This window comes from Silurus meridionalis, chromosome 1 (assembly GCF_014805685.1).
Source record: "Silurus meridionalis isolate SWU-2019-XX chromosome 1, ASM1480568v1, whole genome shotgun sequence".
NCBI classification, from domain to species: domain Eukaryota; kingdom Metazoa; phylum Chordata; class Actinopteri; order Siluriformes; family Siluridae; genus Silurus; species Silurus meridionalis.
The window spans coordinates 5,240,873-5,254,368 of NC_060884.1; the positions used below are offsets into that span (position 1 = coordinate 5,240,873).

General features: G+C 40.0%; 1 protein-coding gene across 1 annotated transcript; it reads right to left on the minus strand.

Moving 5' to 3' along the window:
* Positions 1-230: 230 nt before the first annotated feature.
* On the minus strand, positions 231-12,979 carry gga1 (golgi-associated, gamma adaptin ear containing, ARF binding protein 1). The gene is made up of 17 exons (XM_046860723.1): positions 12,894-12,979; positions 10,206-10,290; positions 9,687-9,762; positions 9,154-9,252; positions 8,886-9,009; positions 7,889-7,989; positions 6,988-7,068; positions 6,478-6,615; positions 6,206-6,287; positions 5,112-5,222; positions 4,711-4,848; positions 3,909-3,985; positions 3,629-3,813; positions 2,873-3,105; positions 2,604-2,773; positions 2,391-2,501; positions 231-2,249 (listed from the first exon to the last, which is right to left on the minus strand). Exons 1-17 carry the CDS (start codon positions 12,934-12,936, stop codon positions 2,139-2,141), a joined length of 1,965 nt encoding a protein of 654 aa, XP_046716679.1. The 5' UTR covers positions 12,937-12,979; the 3' UTR covers positions 231-2,138.
* Between the last annotated feature and the right edge of the window lie 517 nt (positions 12,980-13,496).

Consider the following 13,496-nt stretch of genomic DNA (forward strand, 5'->3'; position numbering starts at 1 on the left):
ACAAATGATAAAAGGAACATTTAACCATAATAAATCATAGTTTGGATACTTAAGTACCTTTGGGGGCAAATACTTCTGGAGTAATATTTTATCTAGTGTTTAACTGAAGTACATGGTTTGTGTACGCAAGTGTGAACAGCATGAACACTTTAAATGTCCTCCACAATCGGAGATTGTGTTTTAAGCAGTAAACTTGATGCGCGGAAAAAAATCCATTTTTAAACCCCCAAGAAAAAGAATAACTTTATTTCCCTTAAATACATATTTGCACTACATTCTCTGCTCTCTTCCATATTTATTATTCGTTCTCTGTAGTTTTTCAATTTTTTTGGCAAATGTACATAATTGCAATACGTATACTATTTACAGTCAGACTCGGGAACAGAACCAGGTGAGTATGACTTCAGGCTGAAGGCGTAACCTTGGAGCGTGACGGGGTGGGCTGCAACATGACATTACACTTGCAGCGGTTCGACTTGTCCTTTACGCAACCGGACAAATCCACATCTGCGAACAGAAAATGTCTTCAGCTTTTTATGATTCTCTTTCATTTCAACTGGTCAGAGGCACGAGGATTTCTCCTTCGCTATATGTGCTGTATTTAGGGGGAGGGGGGGCACTGTTTTTCGGTTGGAATATTAAACTCAACGCAAAATAAATAGAAAGGTTGTTTCATTGTTGCCATGTAAAACGAAACCAACGCCGGCATTTCGAATCAAATCCAAAAAAACAAAACAAAAAAAACCCCTACATTAAACAGTGTTAACAGCAACTGCCAAACTCCTGAACCAAAACAGACAAACAGAAATGCAAATATGTTTGTACAGAACAGCATTTAAGAAAAGAGAAATACAGGATGAATGTAAAACATTAGATTAGGCACATACGGTCAATTTAAACAAGACGCCAGCATCAATGTCAACATGAATTCAATCCGAAAAGGGCAAAACATTTTTCATTAATTGTACAAGATTTTCTCCTTTTCAGACCAACCTTATCTCGATCCGACTGCACCTGTAGTGTGCGATTACCTCAACCTTTTATACGTTTTCCCCGTATTGATAAAAGTCAACCACACCCTGATTTGCTCAAAACTCGTTCATGGAAAGCAGAAGGCGGTTTTTGAAACGAAGCACAAATCCTGAATCCACAAACAGCTTCTGACTGGACAAAATAAAAAGGCTTTAATTTACGCTCTTCCTAATTCGAGATTATCTGCTGTTCCAAAAACTGCCACGTCCGCAAGTTTTGAGCAAAAGGCTTGGAAATAGGGTCGAACAAATTTCCTCCTCCTATCGGATTCGGTCGGTCACCAGACGATACACGCAATCTGACGAATAAATCAACGCTAATTAATGATGTGCAACTTTGGTTCTAAAAATCGACACGGATGTGCAGAGAGAAATCAAATACCGCTCTCATCCTCTCTTGAGGTGACAAGGATACGGAGCTCATCGGAACGAAGGCAAAGAAGGAGAGATCGGATTTCTGTCATCGAGGATGTCAGAGGCGTCACAGCTTAGAAACAAAACCCACTTCCATTATTCAAACTCTCGCACAGATCCGCTCTGTGAATCATAAAATACGCTCACACACACACACACACACACACACACACACACATCTCTACTACAGACAGCACGATGAAGTAGTTATGAGTGACAAGCACATATACATGCCCCCCCCCCTTTGTCAGGAAAGCAAATATTGCATCAACATTTTCACGAAACGGGACAAAGCCAGAGAGGCAGCAGAGGAAGATAAGGGTTAAGATGAAGATGGAGGTTAAAACGAAGACAGACAAAAGGAACGCAGGACGAAAAGGACAGCACAGGGTTCCAGATCCTTTTAAATTTGAATCTGACTCCAGTTTGGGGGGAAGAAAATAATAAAATGAGACAATCCGCCACTTCGCCTAACCTCTACCGCTCGCCGTTCACATTCGGACATGCTTCATATCAGATTTCTAACGGTGTTTAGCTTCGGATTTGGAACGTCAACGTTACTTCTTCGGAATATTCGCGGAAGTTGAGGAGAGGCTCAATTTTCTTTGGATCGAAACCGAACCGTGGGTTTTGCGAGAGCTGTTCCTACTGGGCAAGCGGAGGGATAAAGCAGCAGGAAGTCAATGTGTCCACCTAAAGATTCCCCCAGGACTCTGGAGGTGGGAACTGTTCGATGTCTCCGCTCTCATCGTGGGACTCGTCGGCTAAATCGAATGTCAGCTTGTATCGCAACCGGACCTTTTCCTGCAGGTGTGAAAGACACACATGATGTGGGGGTCACAAATATGTCATCTGAAGAAATAACGTATGAAAAAACACTGGAGTATTACTCTATTTAGTGCACTACAGTAAATCTTGAACACCAGGGCTAAAAATTTGTGAAACCTTTTGAGGGTTGGCCAGCAGGAGGACTTGTGTAATCGCAGCAGGTGGGAGTATGGGGTTGAAGGCGGGCAGGTCCGATTCAGAAGGCGGCTGCAATTTCACCCTCATCGTCTAGACAGACACGTATATGACACAATGACAGGAGTGTGAGCGAACCTGAAAACGTATACAAGCAGGTTTCAAGTAAATCAGTGCTACACGGAGACGATGTACCTTGGGGACGGCGGCTTGGAAGCGGATGTTTGTGACGGGCATGGGAGCGGACGACAGCATGGAGATGATGACTACCAAAACGTCGGGCCGAGACGGAGGACACTCGCGTGCAAAATGCATCAGGACCCGCAAGCTGTGTTTGTCGAAGATTGTCACTGGCAACATGCTACCTGAGAGAGAGAAAAGGAGAGGGGAGACGACGCGTAAGCAAGAGAGACAATTATAACCCACGGCAGGATGCTGAAACGGTAGACGTGCACGTTTCTTACTAGGTTTGATGGATTCCAGGGACACGGTGACATTTGCCAGAGAGACCTCGTCCTGAGGAGTGGAAGCAGGGACAATGCTCAGTGCAGGAGCCTCGTTGTTGTGCTGCGAGTTTAGGAGATTAGCAGGCTCAGAGGAAAATGCTAGGATGGGACTTGGGCTTGTCACTGGGTTCGCGTTCGTCTTGCTCTGGAGATCTCGCAGGGTGGGCCTAGACTGCGGCTGAAGTTTGTCCCTGTAGAGCGTGCATGAAGATCACTTCCTGTCATCTCACATTCTGTATATCAACTCCCATTACTACAGTGCTGTGAAAAAGTATTTTTGGATTTTGGATTTCTTTTTTTCGCATTTGTTAATTTATTAATGGAGAAAACAGATGTCCAATACTGCCTGGCCCTATATTAAATATTATTTCATATATTATTTAGCCAAGCAGGCATTTTATTTTAAATTGTTTTTAAAATGTAAACTGATGTTAACAAATTTTATAATTAATAATAATAATAAAAACTGCGTTCATACATATATATATATATATATATATATATATATATATGGATGGAAAGGGGGCAAGTACTTCTTCACAGCAATGTACATATAAACCTTTTTTTCCATATACTGCTATGTTCAATATTAAAAGATAATTTTCACTTTGATGATAAATATAATGAGAAAAATGAACGGTGGGGATTATAAACATGATCCCACATCATCTCATTACTGGTTACATTTTACTACAGTTTTTTTTAGTAATGTACCATTTGACTTGCAGGTTCTCAGGGGGCAGCGACTGCTGTAGCAGGGTCTTCCCCAGCACATCCAGCTCATCCAGGGACTTGATGGCAGGGGTGGGGGCGCTGACGGGGGCCGGGGAGCTGGAAACTGACGGTAGCAGCACGGTGGATGTTACTGAAGGAATGGGTGTGTCTACACTTTCTGAAACCTAAAATACATAGGCAGGATTATAGTTTATTAAGGAAAGAAAGAAAAGCCAACTCCATCTCTCCAAAAAGTAATTTCTCAATTTCTTTCTCTCACCTGGAATGAGTTCCATGTGGAGGCATCCCCAGACTGGGAGGAAGCCAGAGTAGAACTAGGAGTGTTATCACTAAGACCTATAGCATATTAAACATGTTAAAGCTCATCATAAACAATATGCTACGTTATATAGTTTACATTAATGGGACGATTATTAGGGAGGCGCATCTGACGCACCGAACCTAGCATGTACATTCTGTGCTTGCTTGAGAGACCATAACTCTCTTATGCCAGCAGGTGGCAGTAGTCTGTAAATATCTAAAGCAGCATTGTTCACACCTGCTGCGACCAACATTCGTGTAGCTTTTATTCAATCATGTCTACTAATTGTCAAAGACATGAGCAACAATTATAGCAAGCCCATTCCTTTTTTTTTTCTCTTGTGCTGAAGCTGAACAGCCAAAATAGCATTCGTTCTTAATATCGTTTATATATTTCATTAGTTAAATATGATGCTGCATTTGGAGAGAGAATGAGAATAAATGTAGGGAACTGTTAGTGAGCCTTCAGCCAGCTAGTTTTATTTTAGCAAATTTTCTGCATCACATCTTTAATTAATTATTAGATTTTATGAGATGGAGAGAGATAAAAAAAAAAAAAATCGGCCAAAAAATATATATATATATTTACAATATATATCGTCCAAATTTCTAAATATCGGCATCGGCCAAAGAAAAACCTGTATCAGTCGACTTAAACATGATCATACGCTATGGAAACAGACTGGTCTGTTAGCAGCATCTTCAATCCTCGCATCAATACGTTTAAGTATATAACATGTGGAAAGTGACTCAGCCCTTACCCAAAGACATGAGTTCATCATCCAGCAGGCTGATACCCAGCTCATGTGATGGTGTGGGCTGAAAAGGGAATTCTGGGAAAGTGGGAGCTGAGGGTGACGTGTCCAGGCCAGTGAGGTCCAACAGGGCCGTGCTGTTCCCTGCCGATCGAAATACAATATCGGTAAAACAGAGCTGAAAAAACTGCGTGTGTGTATTTTTATGACATTATTATTTTAAATGGGTTTTAATTTAAAAAAAATTGGCTTTTAGTACACGTACATCCTTAAATCAAAGACATTCGAATTGAGATTTTTGGAATATTTATGCATTTATCATAGTAGTACTAAAATATATAGACGAGTAAACAGTATTATGCAATATATTTACTTTAATGTGCGTCTGGATCAGTGCGGTTACTTACCCTTAAGTGTAGGCATAGTGCTGCTGTCTCCATTCACTTCCTCTCCTTTCACAAGCTGCCTGTAGAGGTTAATCACTTGCGTAAGACTGTCATTGGCCTGAAGGATCTCCGCTTCAGAGAGAGAGAGAGAGAGAGAGAGAGAGAGAGAGAGAGAGAGAGAGAGAGAGAGAGAGAGAGAGAGAGAGAGAGAGAGAGAGAGAAAAATAGCACACGGCATTCAAACATCATCGCTTGGATTGAATCCGGCCTCTCAGCAGTATCTGCACAATAAAAGCAAATTTGATTTCCATACTTTTTCAGTATAGAGTTATACACGTTACATCTCTTCTAGTGCAACCCCATCCACAGAGTCTGAGATGATTTGAGAAGTATACAAAAGTAATAAATCATTAGCTGTGGTCTTCAGCCACAAGAGCACTTCCTACATAATCAACTATTAGAGTTCACAAAGCAACCTAGTTGACCACACTTTCCACTACCGCCAACAGAGAGAGTATTTTTTTAAAGAACAGTGTTCCTCCTTTAAAGAATGCGTGAACAGAGTAGAGAGGGAGAGATGTGATGCATGTGTTTAATCGAGGCAGCCTGATATTGCAGAGTCACAAGACGGTCATTTCACAGGTTTGTAATTTCACTTGATCTAGTAAAGATACCTGACTACCTGTAAAGAGCATTAGCTAGTCTGGATGTTGAGTCACGTCAACTGAACTTCTATCATGTCATATTGAAACATTTCTCATTAGAGCAGCTTCTTCAGAGTGATGAAGCATTTCGATCTAACCAGATAGAGGACTAGTTGACATGACTTCAACTCAACTCAACTTCACCTTAATGTCTGAGCACAGTTTTCCCTTCTGAAGATTCAAATAGTCTCTGGGTGTGAGGAATGGCATACTCTGCCTCACCACTGTCAAAATGATAGACACTAGCCAACTGTGGCCATTGGTGAAATGCATGTTTCCTTCACATGTATGTAAACTGCTGTATAGTGTAGAGATGCCTGATATTTGGTAAATTAGCCACGTCCGAATTACAGGGGAAATACATTCGACTCACTAATGAAATATTTTCCTGGAATTACAGCTGGTTCTTACCTAAAGCTTCATCATTGTCTTCTGTGTCACTGGCTAGTCGGAACAGCGTGGGCCTCATTTTCTCACAGCGCTGGTACAAATCCTATACAAGAAACAGTCAAAAGCTTTCAATCGAAGCAGCACTATGAAACAAACATAACCTAAACGAATTACTAAATCAGGAATGAAAGGCCAAGTGAGGTTTTTATTGCACCCTTGTGAACACCAGTACTTTGTGTGTGTGTGTGTGTGTGTGTGTGTGTATATGTGTGTGTGTGCATGCATTTTTGCACCTTAATGAGCTCCTCATTGTCGTGCGAACTGGTGTCTTTGCTGTAATCGGCTAATAACTGTGTCAGCAGCTTAACACTCTCGTTCACTTCCTGAATAGCGTTCACTCTCTTCGACACCTTCTCCATGCGCTTCTGATCCTGCAAGTTAAGATCAAATAGCTTTACGCAAACAGATCGGATATGAAAAGGCGTTCAATAGTGGACAGCGATTTCTTTTTGACTATGACTATCAATTTTACATTTAAAAATTGACATACTAAAATTTGAGTATTTAACATTATTAAACAACATGCACAATTATTCATGCAATACAAGATCTGTTTTTTTTAATCCAGTGTCTGCAGTGAAGCAGTAGGTGCTGGTGAACAGACAAGCATGCATGTTGGCTATTGTCCTCCAATTAAAAATAAAATATTTATTTAGGCATCAGATTGTACAACATCAGAGGTCCCAAGAAAGCACAAAGCCTAAACCAACCGAGTAACTGAGCCATAACTACAGCACACACACCTCCTGAACCATTTCCTTAATAAGTTTATTTGCCGCTCTCAGGTCCTCCGGGTGAGTGCTGTTGAGCAAGCGTGACAGCATCTACAAAAAAGAGAAAAAGAGAGCAGGAATAATCTGAGATGGGTGTTTTCAGAAGAGAATGCTAGTTCAGCGAGGTGGTGTCGATTTGAAAAACCGGCACGGGGCAGTCCTTGCTGGCTCGTGTCAAAGTTTTAGACTGTTGAGTAATGGTTGTTTATGATGCCGTTCCTGAACCTCCTCCCAGCCTTACAGCGTCCCGCCCTTTATACTTCAGCAGCCCTTAAGTGCATAAATAATTCCAGAGGGGAAAACAATTACAGATCAATTGTAAGCATGTGAATGTGGGAACGAAGATTCCTCAAACTGTGTATTATAAACAGCTGTAAATTGAAATAAAATCAAGTGCATTGATACCGTTAGTAAAAGCAAAAAAAAAAAATAAAAGGATATTTAGGATAATAGCAGTTTTATATGTGGGTTTGTGTGGGTGTGAGATGGTAAATTAGCGCTTTATCATATGATTTTTAAATTAGAGCCTGGCACGCGGACCTGATGCACGTGACCGAAGCTGATTTACTGACTGCATATGACGTGAATTAGACAAACTCGAAATTCCCAATGTTGGGCCGATCGAAGCCATTATAATCTGTCACGGTAAGAGAGCTCGCTTTGTATCAGCTCTATTCTGTTTAAAATTATGACGTTTACTTGACGCTTTGCCTAACCAAGCTTCTGAAGATGTGCCCCCACCAGTGAAGCTCAGTTCCAGCTTTAATCTGCCACTCAGCTTATCTGAATGTGCGTGAGGACATTAGTTACATTGGTGCAGGAAAGCCTCTGATTGGTCCATTTTCAAAGCCGTACGTTCTTTACTATTTACCTTTGACTTCTCTTCATCCTCAAAGATGGCATTCTTGGGTCTGGGTGGAGGAGGAGGGAGGGGCTTATCGTCCGGTAGCGCCGGGTCCTGTTTCACAATACCTGGAAGAGAAACAAGGAACTCGTGTCACTCGGCAACGGACAAAACATTAGATGGGACTTCCTGGTGGTGTTCGCGTCAAAGTGGGGGTGAAAATTACAAATGCACAGCAGCCATCTGTTTAGAATCAAATCATAAAAAATGTATTAAATAAATAAATTAAATATGTCTAAAATTTAGAATCTAAAACAAAAAAATAGGATCAGACAGTACATCTACATGTACCCAATGCCAAAGTACATTTTTTAATTTGTCTTTAAAATCCAGACTTGAGAGAGTGCAACACCATCATCGCATTGCTCTTATTTGCTATACATTATAATGTCCACTGATCTTTTTTTTTTTATATATAAATTTTGTCAGAAGTGAAAGCAAATGCTGTACGTGTAGAAATATCTCAGAGAAGTCTGGTTATTCCAAGTTCAATGTACAAGGAATGAGGAAATAACTTTTTTGTTTCTTTTTTTAAATCACACAAAAACTTAAATATGATTTGGGGCTGTGGTTAGACAGTAACTAACAATTTACAGTGGTACTTTTTCAATTTTCAATGTCTTTAAATCCTCAAAATTAATAATGAATTACATGTGCAACAACTTTTAGAACTACTATTGTAGTCTGACTTTTTGCCATCTGTTTTCACTGCGGCTGCAAATTTAATTTCATGCTGCTAAACATTTCATCCACTTAATATATAACATTGTGTATATTTATTTAAATTTTTTTAAATTCTCTATTTCCCCTTAATCTTTAACTGTGAGCAACCAATTTCCCTAGGAGTTCGAAAAGAAAAAGCTAGAGATCATTTTTTATGTTGTTTAAATAACCACTTGAATAGTCTGATCCTGAACAAAAAACATCAGATAATTCTATAAATGTGTTGACTTTCTTGGGTTACCTTGTTTCTTCAGCATCTGATAGGCATCAGATATTTTGGCCTCTTCAGGAAACCCAACAGTCCAACTGAACATCATTTCTAGTACTTTCTTCTTCACCGGTTCTGGAGCTCGAGAGCCCAAATACTGTAATGGAGCACACACCATTAGGAACTACAGGCGTCACCTATCCCAGTCACCAAATACACTACATTGCTTAAATCCCAAAATCCCTGATCGACCAGAAACCAACTGGGAGTTGCACAAAACCAAAAAAACGATGAGACGCACCTTTGGAGAAACCACTTTGATGAGCTCGTTGAGAAAGCGGAACTTCCCCACTTCGTTATGGAACCTTTTCCCACAGTTCTTCATACACGTCTCCAGAACCTTCACACATCACCGCACAAACATTAGACTTAGTCTTCTTCGAATGTCAATTTTAATTAGCGCCACTGTGTTAGGAGGATTATCGCAGAAACTAATCCCTGAGAGCTTGCTGAGAGGATGAGTAAAGGAAGAAGATATTTTGGATGCAAAATGAAGCTTTAAAGCCTGAATGTTCCTTCTCAGATTTATAATAAAGGCTGGGGAAAATATTGCTTTGCAATATCTTGAAACCCGTATCTTTGTACTACACGAGGAAACATTCTGGATATGCTATTTCCAGGCCATGCGGCTGCTTGTTGAAATGGTCATTATGTAACATGCATTACATTTATTCCGATCATAATATAGACGCCTGTATCACTCACTACAGGCAACAGTTGAGAAAACACAATACTCCAGCGCTGAACTTCAGAGGTAACTGCCCCAGATCTTACCGTGAGGGCCTGCATGGCTTCCCATTCCTGCGGTGACTGGATCTTGTGGGCCAAAAGCCTGGTGGCCAGCTGTGGACTGTACAAAATAGGAATCCAGATTAGAAAACTGGATCAAAGTGAGAAGTGATTAAAAATTAAGAGCATGATCAACTCTTGAAACACTGGAAAAATTATGAACCGCACCTCTGACAATAGGTTTATACGAACGGATTTATGTTTCTCGATAACGGTTTCGCAGGAACTTGTGCGATGGATTGTCCACGTACTCATACGTACGCATGATATTTAACAGATTTAAATATTATTAAAGAATAAAAGACTCTAATCGTCTCTGCAAGGAGACATTTTCTTTTGTGAGTATAGAAGGATTCTCCCAATTCTGAATTTCTGCTTGAAAAGTCACATGAAAGGTCTTACCTTATTATATATAAAAAAAAAGCTGTAATTTGAAAATATTTCACAGTGTAATGTCTCTTAAAATGCTACAAAGCTCTTGAACCAAATTAAAGTAGAACTCACCCTTCAGGTTCATTGCTGAGTTGCTCACAAAAAGCTTTAATGCTGTCCCAGTCGGTCCCTCTGTTTAGAGGGTTGGTCGCTTTGTCTGCAAGTCAAAAGCGTACAGAAAACTCACTCTGCTATCCTGCAGGCATCGTTTAAAATGCAAGAAAAACAAACCACTTGTTTAGAGGGCCCGGGGAGGCCGTACAAAAGACTGACTGTATTTGTTTAAACCTTGTGAATAATTCGTGTTTGCTGCGGTTTTGCCACATTCCGCATATTGCAACATATTTCCACTGCGCCTCATCACCTGCTGGAGTGAAGTGAAAGGCACGAAGGTTTATATACCTCGTTCCAAATTATTTAGTTTTAAATGTGTGTAACTCGAGTCAACAAAATCTAGTGAATTTTCATTGTGTTGGTTTTGCAGGTCCTGCTAATACTGTGTAAAAATGGTGTGTGTGTATATGTGTGTATGGTTGAGACATCTCGATCTCGTGCATATTGATAGAATCTGGATTTCTTGAAAAGGGGGTAAAGCACCGACACCGACATGTGCTTTGTCGTGTTGTCTATAATCCCACATCAACAAAAGCATTAATCTCCCAAGCTTTGTGTCTTTTTTTGTATGAACTTTTTCCCAGTTAAATCAGATCGCAAGCTCACATGTTTCATAGGAACGTAAACACACAAACGTCTCTGCCTTTACTAAAACAAAAATGTTGCACTTGATAGCACAAGGTCTCTTTATAGGCATAAAAGTGATCATTCATTTACACATCCTTTGTGACGGCATGATCATGCAGTCTCTCTTTCAAACAGCAAGCATACCCCCCCAATGCATACAACAACGTGCGGCCTATTTGTGTACACAGATTAGACAATGTTTGAATAGCACTTTAGTAGGTGCATGAGAAGGTTGTCCATTCATTTACATTTACTACACCCGCTCTTGTATTTCAGGTGCGCATTCTTAATTACTTTGTCAATTGTTGTCAGTGAAACAGGCTGAAAGGTTGCTGACACAAATCACATCGACAGGCTACAAGAGTAAACAATCAGGGCCAGAAAGAAATCAGCCCCAGACTCCATTCATTGGTTTTACTCCAAAAAGTCTTGTGATAAATACAATTATTTTTTTTGTCATTTTATTCGGACTGTCCTGCACTCAATATGGCTCTTCAGCTCACATTCGGTTCGGTCCAAATGATCACTCACTCGTCGGCATTGTTCCAAAAGAACAATCGCTACTAGTGATGGGAAGATCGGATCATTATAGTGTGTTGGTTCTTTGAAACTCGGTCATCGAAATAAATGTATTTTTAGAGTTGTTTCGTTCCTTTATTCAGAAATAAAATGTTACATTATTAATAAGAGGATCCCCCAACATGTCTACATACTCGACCTTTGACTATAATTCCAATAATTAATATAACAATAACAATGCAGCTAAGGATTGAGTCACTTACCTCTCATCTATCTGGTCTTTATTGTCAGTTCTTTTATCACATGACTCCCATAAATATTGTAACAATAACGTCAAAAAAAAAAAATTATATATATATATATATATATATATATATATATATATATATATATATATATATATATAGCATTGTGTAGAATGGGAGACACGTGATAAAAGAACGAACGACTCGGACCAGAGGACTCATGAGATTAACTACTCAATTCTGTTTTCTGTACTCGGCCTACAAAGATTTTGCGATCATTCTTCTGAGTCAAATTCGTTCAATATGAACAAATCATGTATGAACCAACCATCACTGATCGCTGCTCGAACCGGTTTCCATCAACCAACCCCTTCACCATAACTGCATGTCACAAAATCTGACTACATTTTATTAAGCAGTTTTTTTGGTTTGACAAAAAAATTTGTATTTATACTACAATTCTTCCTAACGCATCGGATATGCAAACTAGTGCGTGACGTCATCCGGCGACTTCTGCCTACTTTCTGAGCAAGCATCAGCTACTTTCCCCTGAATAGAAAGAAGCCAAAAGAAGTATTAAGGTGTGCTCAAATGTGTGCTTTTGTTTATTTGTTTTACTGATGTACATGTATATACACACACTTACAAGGAAACGCCGATTAATGTCGACTGGTAAACAAATAGCGTACTTTCTCCTGAAGTTGCTTCGAAAGGGGTTTTTAATATCTAAGAAGGGTTACTGAAACACGGGTTTGTATTCATTCAGTGGAGGTTTGGGTTGTTTTTATTTTGAAACTCGTTAAAGGATTAAGTTAGATCACTGGTTAAGTCGTGCATATGTCATGTGAAATGATCCCTCCCTATTAACTTACGCTGGAAGTGTCAGCGCTTGTGGCTAGCGTAGCTAAACCAAAACGTCTTTCATTACAATGTCATCTTAGAAACAAGTTAACAATATAGTTTAAGGTCTAATTAAGTGTTTTAACGTCCACCAAAACGCATGTAACAAATAAACAGTCGTATTCATGTGAGTAGACTTGCTAGTTCGCTAGCATGTCCATCTTAGCTTGCAAACAAACTGCCAAGCTAGTTGGCTACCGAGCTAGCTTCAAGTCTTGGCATTGGTAAAGCCTTGTGCAATGAGAAACCAAGCGATTCCTAACAAAAAACCCTGCATTCAATGACCACACGCGTGTCTTATAACGTGTCATTCGTGCGTTATAAAGCTGTTGGGTTCAAAAAGTGTTTGACTTACTGATGCGAGACTCCAAACTCCCCTCATCAGGCGGAGCCGCCATCTTTCGGTGATTCCTTTCCAAGTGCAACCGAAATCTCGCGAGATTTCCCCCACACACCGTGTATAACGCGGCTCTCGCGAGATTCCATAGAGTCTCGCGATACTTTGCGTTGGAAGGGTTTGGACCCAACACTGATGGGAGGTGTGTTTAGATTTCCTTCCTGAGCTGAGATCCTTCCACATAAGAGTTAAAGATGACTCACTATGTCAGTGTGAGTCACTGTGTCACAGGTTACGACTGGCTCATAGTCTCATGCACCAAAGAAGTATCATATCTGTTGCAAAAAAAATGACCTGAATTTATCCTTATAAGGTCCCTGCCTATAGGCAAACTTGATCAAATTGTGATCAAGCATTGTTTGTAAACACAGATTAACCCCTTAAAACAAAGATGTCAAACTTAAGGCCACTTCCAGCCCGTTGATCCATTATATCCATGCCACCAGGTAATACACGAACATACATGCACAAACATACAGTTCAGCATCAGTTCAACAGCAACATTCTGAGAAGTAAAAATGATAGAAGAAACTCCTGACTCGAATATGCCACAACACCCGT